The following is a 13,126-nucleotide window of genomic DNA, read 5'->3' as shown; positions in this document are numbered from 1 at the left end:
TACAATTTACTCAACCCAGGAAGATGGGGGAAAAGAATATTCATCCCCAAAGATCTTGGCTGTATCATACACAGTGGTGGGATTCAGCTGGTTCACACTACTTTGGCAGAATCGGTAGCTAATTTTTTGTTGCACAGGCCCAGACTTCCGGAAGCGGCATCCACACAGAAAACCGGTTGGTCACATATTTGAATTCCACCACTGATCATACTGCATCACCAGTAAGAGCCTCTTCAAATGGAGTTCTGCTTCCTCCGTTCTCCAACCTGGATGCAGCTAAGATACATTTTGTACACTCAAAACAGTGGTATCTTTGCTGGGGAGCCCACCGTCGCAGTGACTAAACTTGGCATCCAGAGACAAAGCTGAATTGAGCTATCCTACAATAACGGGTCCGTTTGGTCTGTGGCAAAATTCTGCTTTTCTGCTTTGTGAAAAAAAAAGGGAAGAAACATAGAAGGATTCCCTGGGATGCTCTGCTAAGGATTATTTTCTTTCTCTTTCAGATCTCTGTGTCTTTTGAAGAGGTTGCTGTGTACTTCACAGAAGAGGAGTGGGCACTGCTGGATTCTAGCCAAAAATCTTTGTACAAGGATGTCATGTTGGAGATTTCTAGGAATGTGGCTACTCTCGGTAAGACCCCTCTTTGTTCTAAGTTCAGTAAATTAGGCAGGGGGTTTTGTAGTCAGAAGTAATTGGATAAAATAATACTTTCTAGAGCATTAAAAAGGGAATAATAATAATGTTGGAAGGAATCTTGGAGGTCATCTAGTCCAACCCCCTATACCATTTCAGAAAAATGACTGTCTAGTCTCTTCTTAAAAACTTCCAGTGTTGGAGCATTCACAGCTTCTGGAGGCAGGTTGTTCCACTGATTAATTGTTCTAATGGTCAAGAAGTTTCTCCTAAGTTCTAGGTTGCTTCTGTCTTTGGTTTATGGATTGTATGGATTTAAATTGTACCTTACACTCCCAGAATTGTTATCTCATGATGCAGTCTGTCCTTTTATCCTGACAAATGAGCCATAGTGGCGCACTGGTTAGAATCCAGTACTGCAGGCTATTTTTGCTGAATGCTGGCTGCTGGCAGTTTGATCTTGACCGGCTCAGGGTTGACTTCCATCCTTCCGAGGTTGGTAAAATGAGGTCCCAGATTGTTGGGAACAATAGGCTGACTCTGTAAACTGCTTAGAGAGGGCTTTAAAGCACTGTGAAGCGGTATATGAGTGTAAGTGCTATTGCTATTCTACTCTATTGCCATGGTGATGCAGTGGTTAGAATGCAGTATTGCAGGCTGACTCTGCCTACTGCCAGAAGTTTGATTCTGAGCAACTCGAGGTTGAGACTCAGCTTTCCATCCTTCCGAGATTGGTAAAATGAGGACCCAGATTGTTGGGGGCCATAGGCTGACTCTGTTAACCGCTTAGAGAGGGCTGTAAAGCACTGTGAAGCGGTAGATAAGTCTAAGTTCTTTTGCTATTGCTATTCTTCAATATATTCCCTCATTTAGATTTCATTATTGCTCGGTATGATCTTTGTTGAACAGGGGCTGTTCTTTGAAGGCTTGTTTCTAAAAGACTGGCAAGAGCATTAATATTGTTTAGCATAAAAAAGATTGCTAGTTTCTTTCATGTATAGGCTGAGAAACAACTCCCTTTTCCTGCCATAGGTTCCAGCAAAGTTTGACGTGTTTGTTCCCCTTAAAGAGAGACATCTTAAAAGCAAGAAGTATAAGAAGGATTTTCCCCCAACATTAATTAGGTTTATTTTGACCAAGGAATACAAAAGACAAAAGAGGGAAACAATAATGATGAATTACAGATACAGTTAATGGATTGTGTTGCCTAGAAGCTGTCTCAGTTTCTGCATATAATTTATAACAGAAATTTCTTTTCTCTTCAAAGGTTATGATCAAGAGAATGGGCATGACAAGGAGTCATGGGAAGTGCCATTGCAAACAATCAAACAGGAGGTGGAAGAACTGATTATTGAAAAGCAAGGGAAACAAAGAAAGCAAGACAGAATCTACTCAAAGAATGGAGAGGAGAAATTTCCTCCTCTACGTGTTGAACTCCATAACTTCCCTATCCAGGCAGATCTGAAAAGAAAGGGAAAATACCCATGGGAATGTGACAACAGAGATGAAAATAAATTTGATTTAAATGAATATTGCAAAACCCAGACTAAATGGAAACCATATAAATATGGACAGCATGAGGAAAACATCGATCTTCCCTTCCCTTGTAATTTACCTGAAAAATTCTGTAGGAAAAATAAGGCATGTACATTTTTAAAATCTGGAAAAAAAATTAGTCTGAACCACAGTCATCAGAGTTGCTCTGAAGAATTTCACCCAAAGCAGAAACCACATGAATGCTCTAAGTATGGGAACAGCTTTAGTAACAGCCATGTCCTTACTTTCCATCTAAGGACCCATATGGGTGAAAAACCATATAAGTGTGTGAAGCGTAATAAGACCTCCCCTAGAAACAGTATTCTTATTTGTCATATTGGTGAGAAACATCAACGCATGGAGTGTGAAAAAAGATTCATTGGGAACAAAGACCTTATTCATCATAAAAGGACCCATCTAGGGGAGAAGCCATATAAATGCATGGCGTGTGGAAAATGCTTCAGTAAAAGTATGCACCTTACTTGCCATCAAAGGATCCACACAGTGGACAAACTATATAAATGTACTGAGTGTGGAAAGAGTTTCTGTACAAATAGAGATCTTACAATACATAAAAGAATCCACACAGATGAGAAGTCGTATAAATGCTCTGAGGGCGGAAAGAGCTTCAGTAGTAGCAACACACTCATTTTTCATAAGAGGACCCAGAAACAATACGAATGCAGAGTTTGTGGAAAGAGCTTTCATAACAACAGTATTCTAACCCGCCATCAAATGATCCATACACGGGAAAAACCGTATAAATGCTTTGAGTGTGGAAAGAGCTTCAGGTTGAACAGTGATCTTACAATACATAAGAGGATCCACACAGGTGAGAAACCGTATAAATGCATGGAGTGTGGAAAGTGCTTCAGTAAAAGTACGCACCTTACTTGCCATCAAAGGATCCACACAGGGGAGAAACCATATAAATGCCTGGAGTGTGGGAAGACCTTTAGTCAAAAAGGTACCCTTATTGCCCATCAAAGGATTCATACAGGAGAGAAACCATATAAATGCTTGGAGTGTGGAAACAGCTTTAGTCAGAGTGGTGCCTTAACTGCCCACCAAAGGATCCACACGAGAGAAAAATCATTCCAACACATGGATTATGGAAAGAACATCAGTACAAGCCTTCAGCTTACTTGTGATCAAAGGATCCACACAGGAGAGAAACCATCTAAACATTTGGAGGCTGGAAAGGACAGTATCCTTATGTCTCGCCAAATACTTCACATTGTGCACAAACCATATAAATGTGTGGACTGTGGGAAAAATTTCAGCCTACACAGCATTTTTATAAAACATAAAAGAATCCACACAGGAGAGAAACCGTATAAATGTGTGGAGTGTGGAAAGAGGTTCCGTGAGAGCAGTAGCCTCATGACGCATGAAAGAATCCATACAGGAGAGAAACCATATAAATGTACTGAGTGTGGAAAGAGCTTCAGTAGAAATACTATTCTTACTCGACATCAAAGGATCCACACAGGGGAAAAGCCTTATAAATGCACAATGTGTGGGAAAAGCTTCAGTTTTAACAGCGATTTTACAGTCCATAAGAGAATTCATACAGGGGAGAAACCATTTACATGCACAGAATGCGGAAAAAGCTTTAATACAAGCCCTCAACTTACTTGCCATCGAAGGGTTCACACAGGAGAAAAACCATATAAATGCTTGGAATGTGGAAAGACCTTTCGCCAGAACAGCGCCCTTACTTTCCACCAAAGGATCCACACCGGAGAGAAACCGTATGAATGTATGAAGTGCGGAAAGAGCTTTCGTCAGAACAGTGCTCTTACATCCCATCAAAGGATCCACACCGGAGAGAAAATATATAAATGCATGGAGTGTGGAAAGACCTTCAGTCTCAAAAATACTTTTATAAAACATAAAAGAACTCATACGGGAGAAAAACCCTATAAATGTGTGGAGTGTGGAAAGAGGTTCCGTGAGAGCAGTAGCCTCATGACTCATAAAAGAGCCCATACTGGAGAGAAACCCTATCACTGCACTGAGTGTGGAAAGAGCTTCAGTAGAAACAGTAATCTTTCTTGCCATCAAAAGATTCATAAAGGGGAGAAACCATATAAATGTATGGAATGTGGAAAGAGCTTCATTTTGAACCATGATTTTACCATACATAAAAGGATCCACACAGGTGAGAAGCCATATAAATGCATGGAATGTGGAAAGAGCTTCAGTAGCAGCAGTGCTATTACCTATCATCGAAGGAGCCACACCGGGGAGAAGCCATACAAGTGCGCAGAGTGTGGGAAGAGCTTTAGTAGCAGCAGTGCGCTTACTTACCATCAAAGAATCCACACAGGGGAGAAGCCGTATAAATGTATCGAGTGTGGAAAGAGCTTTGGTAGTAGCAGTGCCATTACCTACCATCGAAGGATACACACTGGAGAGAAGCCATATGAATGTATGCAGTGTGGAAGGAGTTTCAGTAGCAGCAGTGCCCTTACTAACCATCGAAGGATCCACACAGGGGAGAAACCATATGAATGCACGGAATGTGGGAAAAGCTTCAGCAGTAACAGTGCTCTTACTAATCATCTCAGGATCCACACAGGGAAGAAACCATACAAGTGTAAGGAGTGTGGAGAAAACTTTAGATGGAGCAATGACCTGACTTCCCATCAGAGGATTCACTCAGAAGCAAAACAGCATCCCACGGTCCCTTGATTACCATTTGCAATCTTTACTGCTGTTAGTGGGGAAGCCAGCAGGAAGTCTCAAATGGTGATTACATGACATCATGCTTAACAAACTTATATACATGATCACCATCCAGGAAAAACTCACAGCTTGGCTACCTGCACATTCCTTTTATCGATCAAGAGAGCAACTTTCTCATTCATAGTGAGCATGAAAAAGTCTGCTATAAGAGAGAGGGAGAGGGAGAGAGAGGGAGAGGGAGAGGGAGAGAGGGAGGGAGGGAGGATAAGATGGTTCCAAAAGTGACAGAATACATTGTTGCCATTTCTGTAACAATTATATTCTCTTAGTGAATCTTGTTCAAAAAACACTGGGGAAGTTCTTGCTTCTTGTTGGGTTGGGCTGCCAATACCTTATCAATACAGTTTTGCTTCTGCGTGTCCTTATTCACATGCAAGGGCTGGGACAGCAAGTAGCCTAAGGACCTTGAAATTAAGGTCTCTTCTTAAGTCATCTGGAAATCCTATCCCTTCTGAGATGTTGAAGGCTGGGTTGTCTAAAGGCCTGAAATGTGTTATTCTTGGCTCAGCGGGTGGGGATGGGGAATAAAATAACCAGGGCGAAGCGTCCTTTGAAGGAACTTCCCCATCCGAGGGGCCCTGCAGAACCAAGACTGAGTTCTGGTTCTTTTGTAGCTGTCGCTACATTCCGACATTTTGAAATAGGCCATGAAAGAAATGTTTAGTAAGTATGGTGTGTTTTCTAAGAAATTTGTGTTTTTGCTGAGTCAGGTGATTCCTCAAAACCTTAGTGAGGTTTTCTAGGTCAGTGGGGGTTCTCCAAGGGGTGCCATTCTGCATCTTGGATGCATCTAAGTCAAGTTTTGTGCCTTTACAACAGCAGCATGGAGGAGGTGGAAGGGGGCTTCTAGGTTCTAAGGACTATGGACTTGCAAGGACCTACGTCTGCCCTCTGACCATTTGGTCTGTTGCAAAGCTCAGTTTTTTGTTTTGGAAGTTTAGATGGAGAGATGTCCATCTCAAATTCTTGGTAGAATTTGTCTAACAGCAACACAGCAAGACAATGCTTTAGTGTATGTGCTCCTATACTTTGTGTGTGTGCACGCACGTCTTTCTGATTACCTGCACAATTAATTACCTTTTCTAGGATTTTCCCAGGTACTGATGACAAAGTGATTTATCTATATTGTCACTTCTTTTCCTAAGATAAAGACAGGAACATTTCTCTTATTAGCTCTCAGGCATATTACTATCAATGGTTGTAATCCTCAAATATTACAGTCAGTAGTACCAAATCACATCCGCCAGTTTCTTTGGCACCTGGGATGTAATCCTTCTGGTTCCAAATATTGGAATTCATTCAGAGCAGCCAAGTCTTCTGTTGCCTGTTTTGACCTGCAGTTTTCTTCTTCCTCCCCATAATGTAGAAAGAGAGATGCAAAATAGAAATTAAGTTCTTCACTTTCCTCCCTGTTGCCCATCACTATCTCACTATCTTTTCCAGCCAGAGGACTAATGGCTTCCTTGATTCCCCTCTTGTTGTTGTTAGTTGCAAAGTCGTGTCTGACCCATCGTGATCCCATGGACAACATTCCTCCAGGCCTTCCTGTCCTCTACCATCTTCTGGAGTCCATTTAAGCTCACGCCTACTGCTTCAGTGACTCCACCCAGCCACCTCATTCTCTGTCGTCCCTTTCTTCTGTTGCCCTCAATCTTTTCCAGCATTAGGCTCTTCTCCAGTGAGTCCTTCCTTCTCAATAAGTGGCCAAAGTATTTGAATATCAACTTCAGGATCTGGCCTTCTAAAGAGCAGTCAGGGTTGATCTCTAGGACCGGTTTGAACGCCTTGTAGTCCAAGGGACTTACAGGAGTTCATTCCCCTCTTTACCCTAAAAAACTATATAAAACAGAAATCACATACATTTTATAAAGCATTTTAATTTGCACTTATGTTGTTTCCCACAAAATAGTGCTCATTTTCTGGTTTTCTGAAGATTTAGCTGGTCATTTTCCTTGGTCATCTTCTGACTATGGGAAGGACTGAGATCAGCCGCAGAAAGACAACTTTTTTAAAAATAATCTTTATTAATTATTTACAATAAGAATGACAACAGAATAATACATAGGGAAAGGGACAAGGGGTTTAAAGACACAAACCATATAATCATGTAACACAAACCATGGAAGACAAACAAAACAGACCGAGAGTTATATCTACTCTCCTATTAACAAAAAATATATCATCCCAGCTAAACTTTCCAATACATAGAATATCCTTATCATTAAAAGAAAAACAAAACTACCATTGGTCATATCTTGTCAACCTTGTAAGCCTAATAAATTACACAGATCAATTAAGTGGGCGATCTCATCACTCGTCTCCTAAATTGAACCTTCTTTTAAGCCATACAAAACATTTGTTCCAACTTATATAGTGATTCACGTTTATCTTTTAAAATGTACGTTAACCTGTCCATCTCGACACAACGGAGAATCTTGTTTATTATCAAATGGTCAGGGGGTATATCTGGGTCCTTCCACAATTGGGCAAAGGCCATCCTCGCTGCTGTTGAGACATGAACAAATATATACCAATCTCTTGTCGATATTGTCCAGTCTTATACCCAATAAGTAGAGGTCTGGCTGCATAGGGAAACTCACGCCTGTTTATTTCCAATAGCCACTGTTGAATTTTTCTCCAATATCGTCTGGCATATAAACAGTTCCACCATTGGTGAAAGAAGGTACCCTTGGCCGAGCAGCATTTCCAGCATCTATCAGAAACATTTTAGTGATTCTAACGGGGGAGATACCAACGGTAGATCATTTTATAGAAATTTTCCTTAAAGGAGGATGATAGAGTCAGTTTCATGGTCTTATTCCATAGGTTCTGCCACATAACAAGCTGTATTGTCCTCCCAATATTTCTCCCCCAGGCAATCATCGTGTCTTTTACAATCTCTTCCGCCATAAAGCTGGACAGAAGAAGATTGTATGCGTTAGAGATAAATTTCCTTTGACTACCCAAAAGGAGTTTATTGATTGTTTGTAGTTGAAGAGCGATACCATACTCTTGTTTGTCTCTGGCAGTTGTAGTTTGTATTTGGGCATAAGACCACCAATCTATATTGCATCCTCTAATATGAAGATCACCTCTGGATCTAAGTCTCCCACCTTCATCCAATAAGTCACCATAAGTCCAATTTCTCTTTATGCTGTGTACAGTCGGGAGGGTCACCGCTTCTAACGGAGGTACCCGTTTGGGGATCTGAGTATACACTTGTTTTTTAACCGCCTCCCAAACCCTTTGCAAATCTCCTCTAATGAGTGGTAAAATACTTAGATTGCTTATCCTTCTGTGGCCATAAAAAGGAATGCCAACCTCGCTGCAAATCATACCCTTCAAGTATCAAAATACGTTTCCTTGAAAGGGTCACCCAATCTTTTATCCAAACCAAGGAAGAGGCTTGGTAATAAAGCTCCCACATAGGGAGCCCCAAGCCACCTTTTGATTTATGCTCCTGCAACATTTTCCTTTTTATACGAGGTTTTTCCCCTCGCCAAATAAATTTACCCAAAATTTGATCTAATTTCCTAAAATATTTTTCCCCCAATCTTGCAGGAGCCATTTGGAATAAAAAGATCCATTTTGGTAGGATATGAGCTTGTATCGCAGCAATTCTACCCAAGAGCGAAATCTGTATATGCTGCCATCTATCCAAGTCCTTCGCTGTATCTACTAACAGTTTTGAATAATTAAGCTCTTTGATGGTGGAGCACTTGTTTGTCAACCAAACACCCAAATATTTAATTTTTTTAACACAATTCATCCCCATAATATTTTGGATCTGTTCCCTTTGAATATACAACAAATTTTTTGTTAGCATTTTAGTTTTATCCTTATTAATTTTTAATCCCACTACCTCTCCATAGTTATCCAATTTTACAAGTAATTTCGGCCCTGTAGTCAGAGGGTCTTCTAATGTAAAAAACAAATCGTCAGCGAATGCTTGAAGTTTATATTCCTCCCCTTTTACTTTTAAGCCTTTAATTTCCGAATCCTGTCTAATCGTCTGAAGAAATGGTTCCAGAGTTAAAAATAAAAAGCAGCAGTGAAAGAGGGCATCCTTGTCTGGTACCCTTACAAATCTGTATCTCCTCTGATATTAATCCGTTGAGCAGCAACCTTGCCGACTGCTTAGCATAAATAGCTTGAACTGCCTTTGTAAATTGAGAACCGAAGCCCATCACTTCCAATTGTTGTTTTATAAAGTTCCAGTTGACTATCAAAAGCCTTTTGGGTGTCCAAAAAAAATCATTACCATAGATTTGTCTGGATGGGTCTCATAGTATTCTAAGGCATTCAATACTACTCTTAAGTTATCCCTCAGGTGCCTATGGGGTAAAAAACCATTCTGGTCTTGGTGGATAAAACGGGACAGAAACACCCGAAGCCTCTCAGCTAAAATTGTCGCAAAAATCTTATAGTCAACATTCAGGAGCGAGATTGGTCTATAGTTCTGGATCAAAGTTCTATTGGTATCAGGTTTCGGGATTAGGGAAATATAGGCCTCTGTCCAGGACTGGGGTATCTGATTCCATTTGTTGTTAGTTGCGAAGTCGTGTCCGACCCATCGCGATCCTATGGACAATGTTCCTCCAGGCCTTCCTGTCCTCTACTATCTTCTAGAGTCCATTTAAGCTCATGCCTACTGCTTCAGTGACTCCATCCAGCCACCTCATTCTCTGTCGTCCCCTTCTTCTATTGCCCTCAATCTTTCCCAGCATTAGGCTCTTCTCCAGTGAGTCCTTCCTTCTCATTAGGTGGCCAAAGTATTTGAGTTTTAGCTTCAGGATCTGGCCTTCTAAAGAGCAGTCAAGGTTGATCTCCTCTAGGTCTGACCGGTTTGATCGCCTTGCAGTCCAAGGGACTCGCAGGAGTGTTTTCCAGCACCATAGTTCAAAGGCTTCAATTCTTTGGCGCTCAGCCTTTCTTATGGTCCAACTTTCACTGCCATACATTGCAACTGGGAAGACCATAGCCTTGACTATATGCACTTTTGTTGACAGGGTGATATCTCTGCTTTTTAGTGTGCTGTCTAGATTTTCCATGGCTTTCCTCCCCAGGAGCAAGCGTCTTTTAATTTCTTGGCTACAGTCCCCATCTGCAGTGATCTTGGAGCCCAGAAAAATAAAATCTGTCACTACCTCCATTTCTTCCCCATCTATTTGCCAGGAATTGAGAGGGCTGGATGCCATGATCTTGGTTTTCTTAATGTTAAGTTTCAACCCAGGTTTTGCACTCTCCTTCACCTGCAACACAAGGCTCTTTAATTCTTCTTCACTTTCTGCCATTAGAGTGGCATCATCTGCATATCTTAGGTTGTTGATATTTCTTCCGGCAATCTTAATACCAACTTTTGATTCATGTAGCCCTGCCTTTCTCATAATGTGCTCTGCATATAAGTTAAATAGGCAGGGCAACAGTATACAGTATTGCCGGACTCCTTTCCCAATTTTGAACCAATCAGTGGTTCCATGTCCAGTTCTCACTGTTGCTTCTTGGCCCACATATAGGTTTCTCAAGAGACAAATAAGATGGTTTGGTACGCCCATCTCTTTAAGAACTTGCTACAGTTTGTTATGATCCACACAATCAAAGGCTTTAGATAGTCAAGGAAGCAAAAGTAGATGTTTTTCTGGTACACTCTAGCTTTCTCCATGATCCAGCGTATGTTGGCAATTTGATCTCTAGTTCCTCTGCCTCTTCGAAATCCTGCCTGTACTTCTGGTAGTTCTCGATCCACATAGTGCTGGAGTCCAGCTTGTAGGATTTTAAGCATAACTTACTGCATCGTCTTTTAAGATTTTGAATAGCTCAGCTGCAATACTGTCACCTCCACTAGCTTTGTTGTTGCTCAGCTTTTCTAAGGCCCACTTCACTTCACATTCTAGGATGTCTGGCTCAGTGGTCAGTGACCACCTCATTGTGATTATCAGGGACGTTAAGCTCATTCTTGTATAGTTCTTCTGTGTAATTTTGACATCTCTTAATCTCTTCTGCCTCTGTTAGGTCCATGCCATTTTGGTCCTTCATCATGCCCATTTTTGCATGAAACGTTCCCCTTCATCTCTCCAATTTTCTTGAAGAGATGTCTGGTCCTCCCTATTCTATTGTTTTCTTCTATTTCTTTGCACTGTTCATTTAAGAAGGCATTCTTATCTCTTCTAGCTATTCTCTGGAATTCTGCATTCAATTGGGCGTATCTTTCTTTTTCTCCCTTGCCTTTTGCTTCCCTCCTTTCCTCAGCTATTTGCAAAGCTTCCTCAGATAGCCATTTTGCTTTCTTGCATTTCTTTTTCTTTGGGATGGTTTTAGTTGCTACCTCTTGTACAATGTTGTGAACCTCTGTCCGTAGTTCTTCAGGCACTCTGTCTATCAGATCTAATTCCTTAAATCTATTTGTCTATATTTTATTACCAGTCCCCTAACAACAGCTTTGGCCGTATCCCAAATATTTTGAAGAGATGTATCTTCTTTCTTATTTTTGGAAAAAAATAGCCTAATTCTTTTTTAATCATGTTTATAAATCCCTCGTCTTTCATTATCTCAGTTCTCATAGACCATCTTGTTCTTCTGGTGGACCCCTTCCATTCTACTATCAAAGGGTAATGGTCTGCCCATATGTTCGTACGTATTTCAGCAAATTTTGTCTCTTCTTTCAAATCCGATATTGATCAGAACATATCAATCCTAGACCATGACCTGTGCCTGGGAGAGATGTATAATGTAAAATATGTATAATGCTTTTGCACGGGATGTAAATCTCGCCACACGTCTCTTAGCCCCATTCCTATTCTTAAGTTTTCCCATGTTTTAGGGAGTACCTTTCTGTGTCCTTTTTGTATTTTGGAGATCCCGCCCCTGGATCATAGTCAATTGCTGTGTCTATGATCGCATTAAAGTCCCCTACAATACATATATGCTCATAGTCTAATTCATTTATTTTCTTATAAAGGTCTCTAAAGAAACCTAATTGATTAACATTGGGGGGCATATATTTTAACCAACAGTACTATCTTTTGACCAATAAAAATCTCTAACATCAATATCCTACCTTCTATATCAGCATATATTTGACGTTTCACCAGACCTTTCCGATCGTAAACAACCACTCCCCCTTTTTTTTGATCAGCCAAGGATACACACAACTTCCCCAGTTTAGGATGGATTAGGGTCTTAAGATGATTTTTCCTTATATGAACCTCTTGTAGACATATAATGTAGTTATCTTTCTGGAGGTTAGCCCAAACCCTTTTCCTCTTAATAGGGGTATTCAGACCATTAATGTTGGCGGAAAACAGACGGAGCCCCTCATCCATATCTCTACTTATTTGTGTTCTTAAATTTCCTGGATCTGGTCTCAATTTGGGAATTTGTTCCTCTATCTTCTCCAGAATGGGCTGTTTCCTTATCTTGTCTGGTATATGTCAAACCCCTCGTCTCCGCCGGGAATAACAAGCACTCAGGAAAAACCACGACGAAGTACGGATGACTGCAGAGAGCACCTTTAATGTCAGGATCTCCAAGCATTAACAAAGTCAGCGTTGGGAGTTACTCACCCCCAACGCGCCTTTTATACTCTGCTGATAATTAGGCAACAACTCCACCCATTAACCCCGCCCTCTCCCCGCGCAGGCCAGCACCCGCCTGAGCTGCGTAAATACCCCGCCCCAATCCCGTCACCCCACACCCTACCTCTTCCCCTGCTACTGTGGACCACATAATTCGAAGAAAGGTACAATCCCAGCACCCCCCTCCCCCATAACCGAAAGTCCTCGCTGTGCTCCCCTCCACCATCCCAGCGCCCCGTATTGTTCCCGCAGCCGCGCTGTGTGAGCGTAATTGTAGAGCCCCCCTGGGCTACCGCCGGTGGAGGCGGCCGAGGCTTCGCAAGCCCCGCGTGGTCACTGTCGCTCGAACTCAGCCGCCGCACAGCTGACCGCCGTGAGGACCTGTAGCTGTTTCTAGCCACAGGTGTCCCTGGCCCTCCCGCAGCCGGTGGAGCCGCGCGACCGTCAACAATCATTTCCGACCGCCTCCCGGCTCTCCGTGCCGGCACGAGCTCCCCGCGGCTGCGCGTAGTCATTCCCGGCCGCCTCTCAGCTGTTCTTGCCAGCGCGGGCTCCTTTCGGCCGTTTTTAGTGCTCTCCAGCTGCCTCGAAGCCGTTCCTGCCGGCGCGGGCCCGTCTCGGCCGTTCGT

At 42.0% G+C, this 13,126-nt stretch overlaps 1 protein-coding gene across 1 annotated transcript in view; it reads left to right on the top strand.

The window, feature by feature from the left end:
* Positions 1-5,590, top strand: part of LOC310635870 (uncharacterized protein) — a 9,049-nt gene extending 3,459 nt beyond the window's left edge. Inside the window, exons 3-4 of the mRNA XM_083355205.1 lie at positions 507-633; positions 1,904-5,590. Of these exons, the coding sequence (XP_083211331.1) occupies positions 507-633; positions 1,904-4,869 (3,093 nt within the window). The 3' untranslated portion in view covers positions 4,870-5,590. The remainder of the gene's footprint in view (positions 1-506; positions 634-1,903) is intronic.
* The last annotated feature ends 7,536 nt before the right edge of the window (positions 5,591-13,126 follow it).

This window comes from Vipera ursinii, assembly GCF_947247035.1.
Source record: "Vipera ursinii genome assembly, chromosome: 2".
Lineage (NCBI taxonomy): Eukaryota > Metazoa > Chordata > Lepidosauria > Squamata > Viperidae > Vipera > Vipera ursinii.
This window is presented reverse-complemented; position numbering and strand designations above follow the sequence as displayed.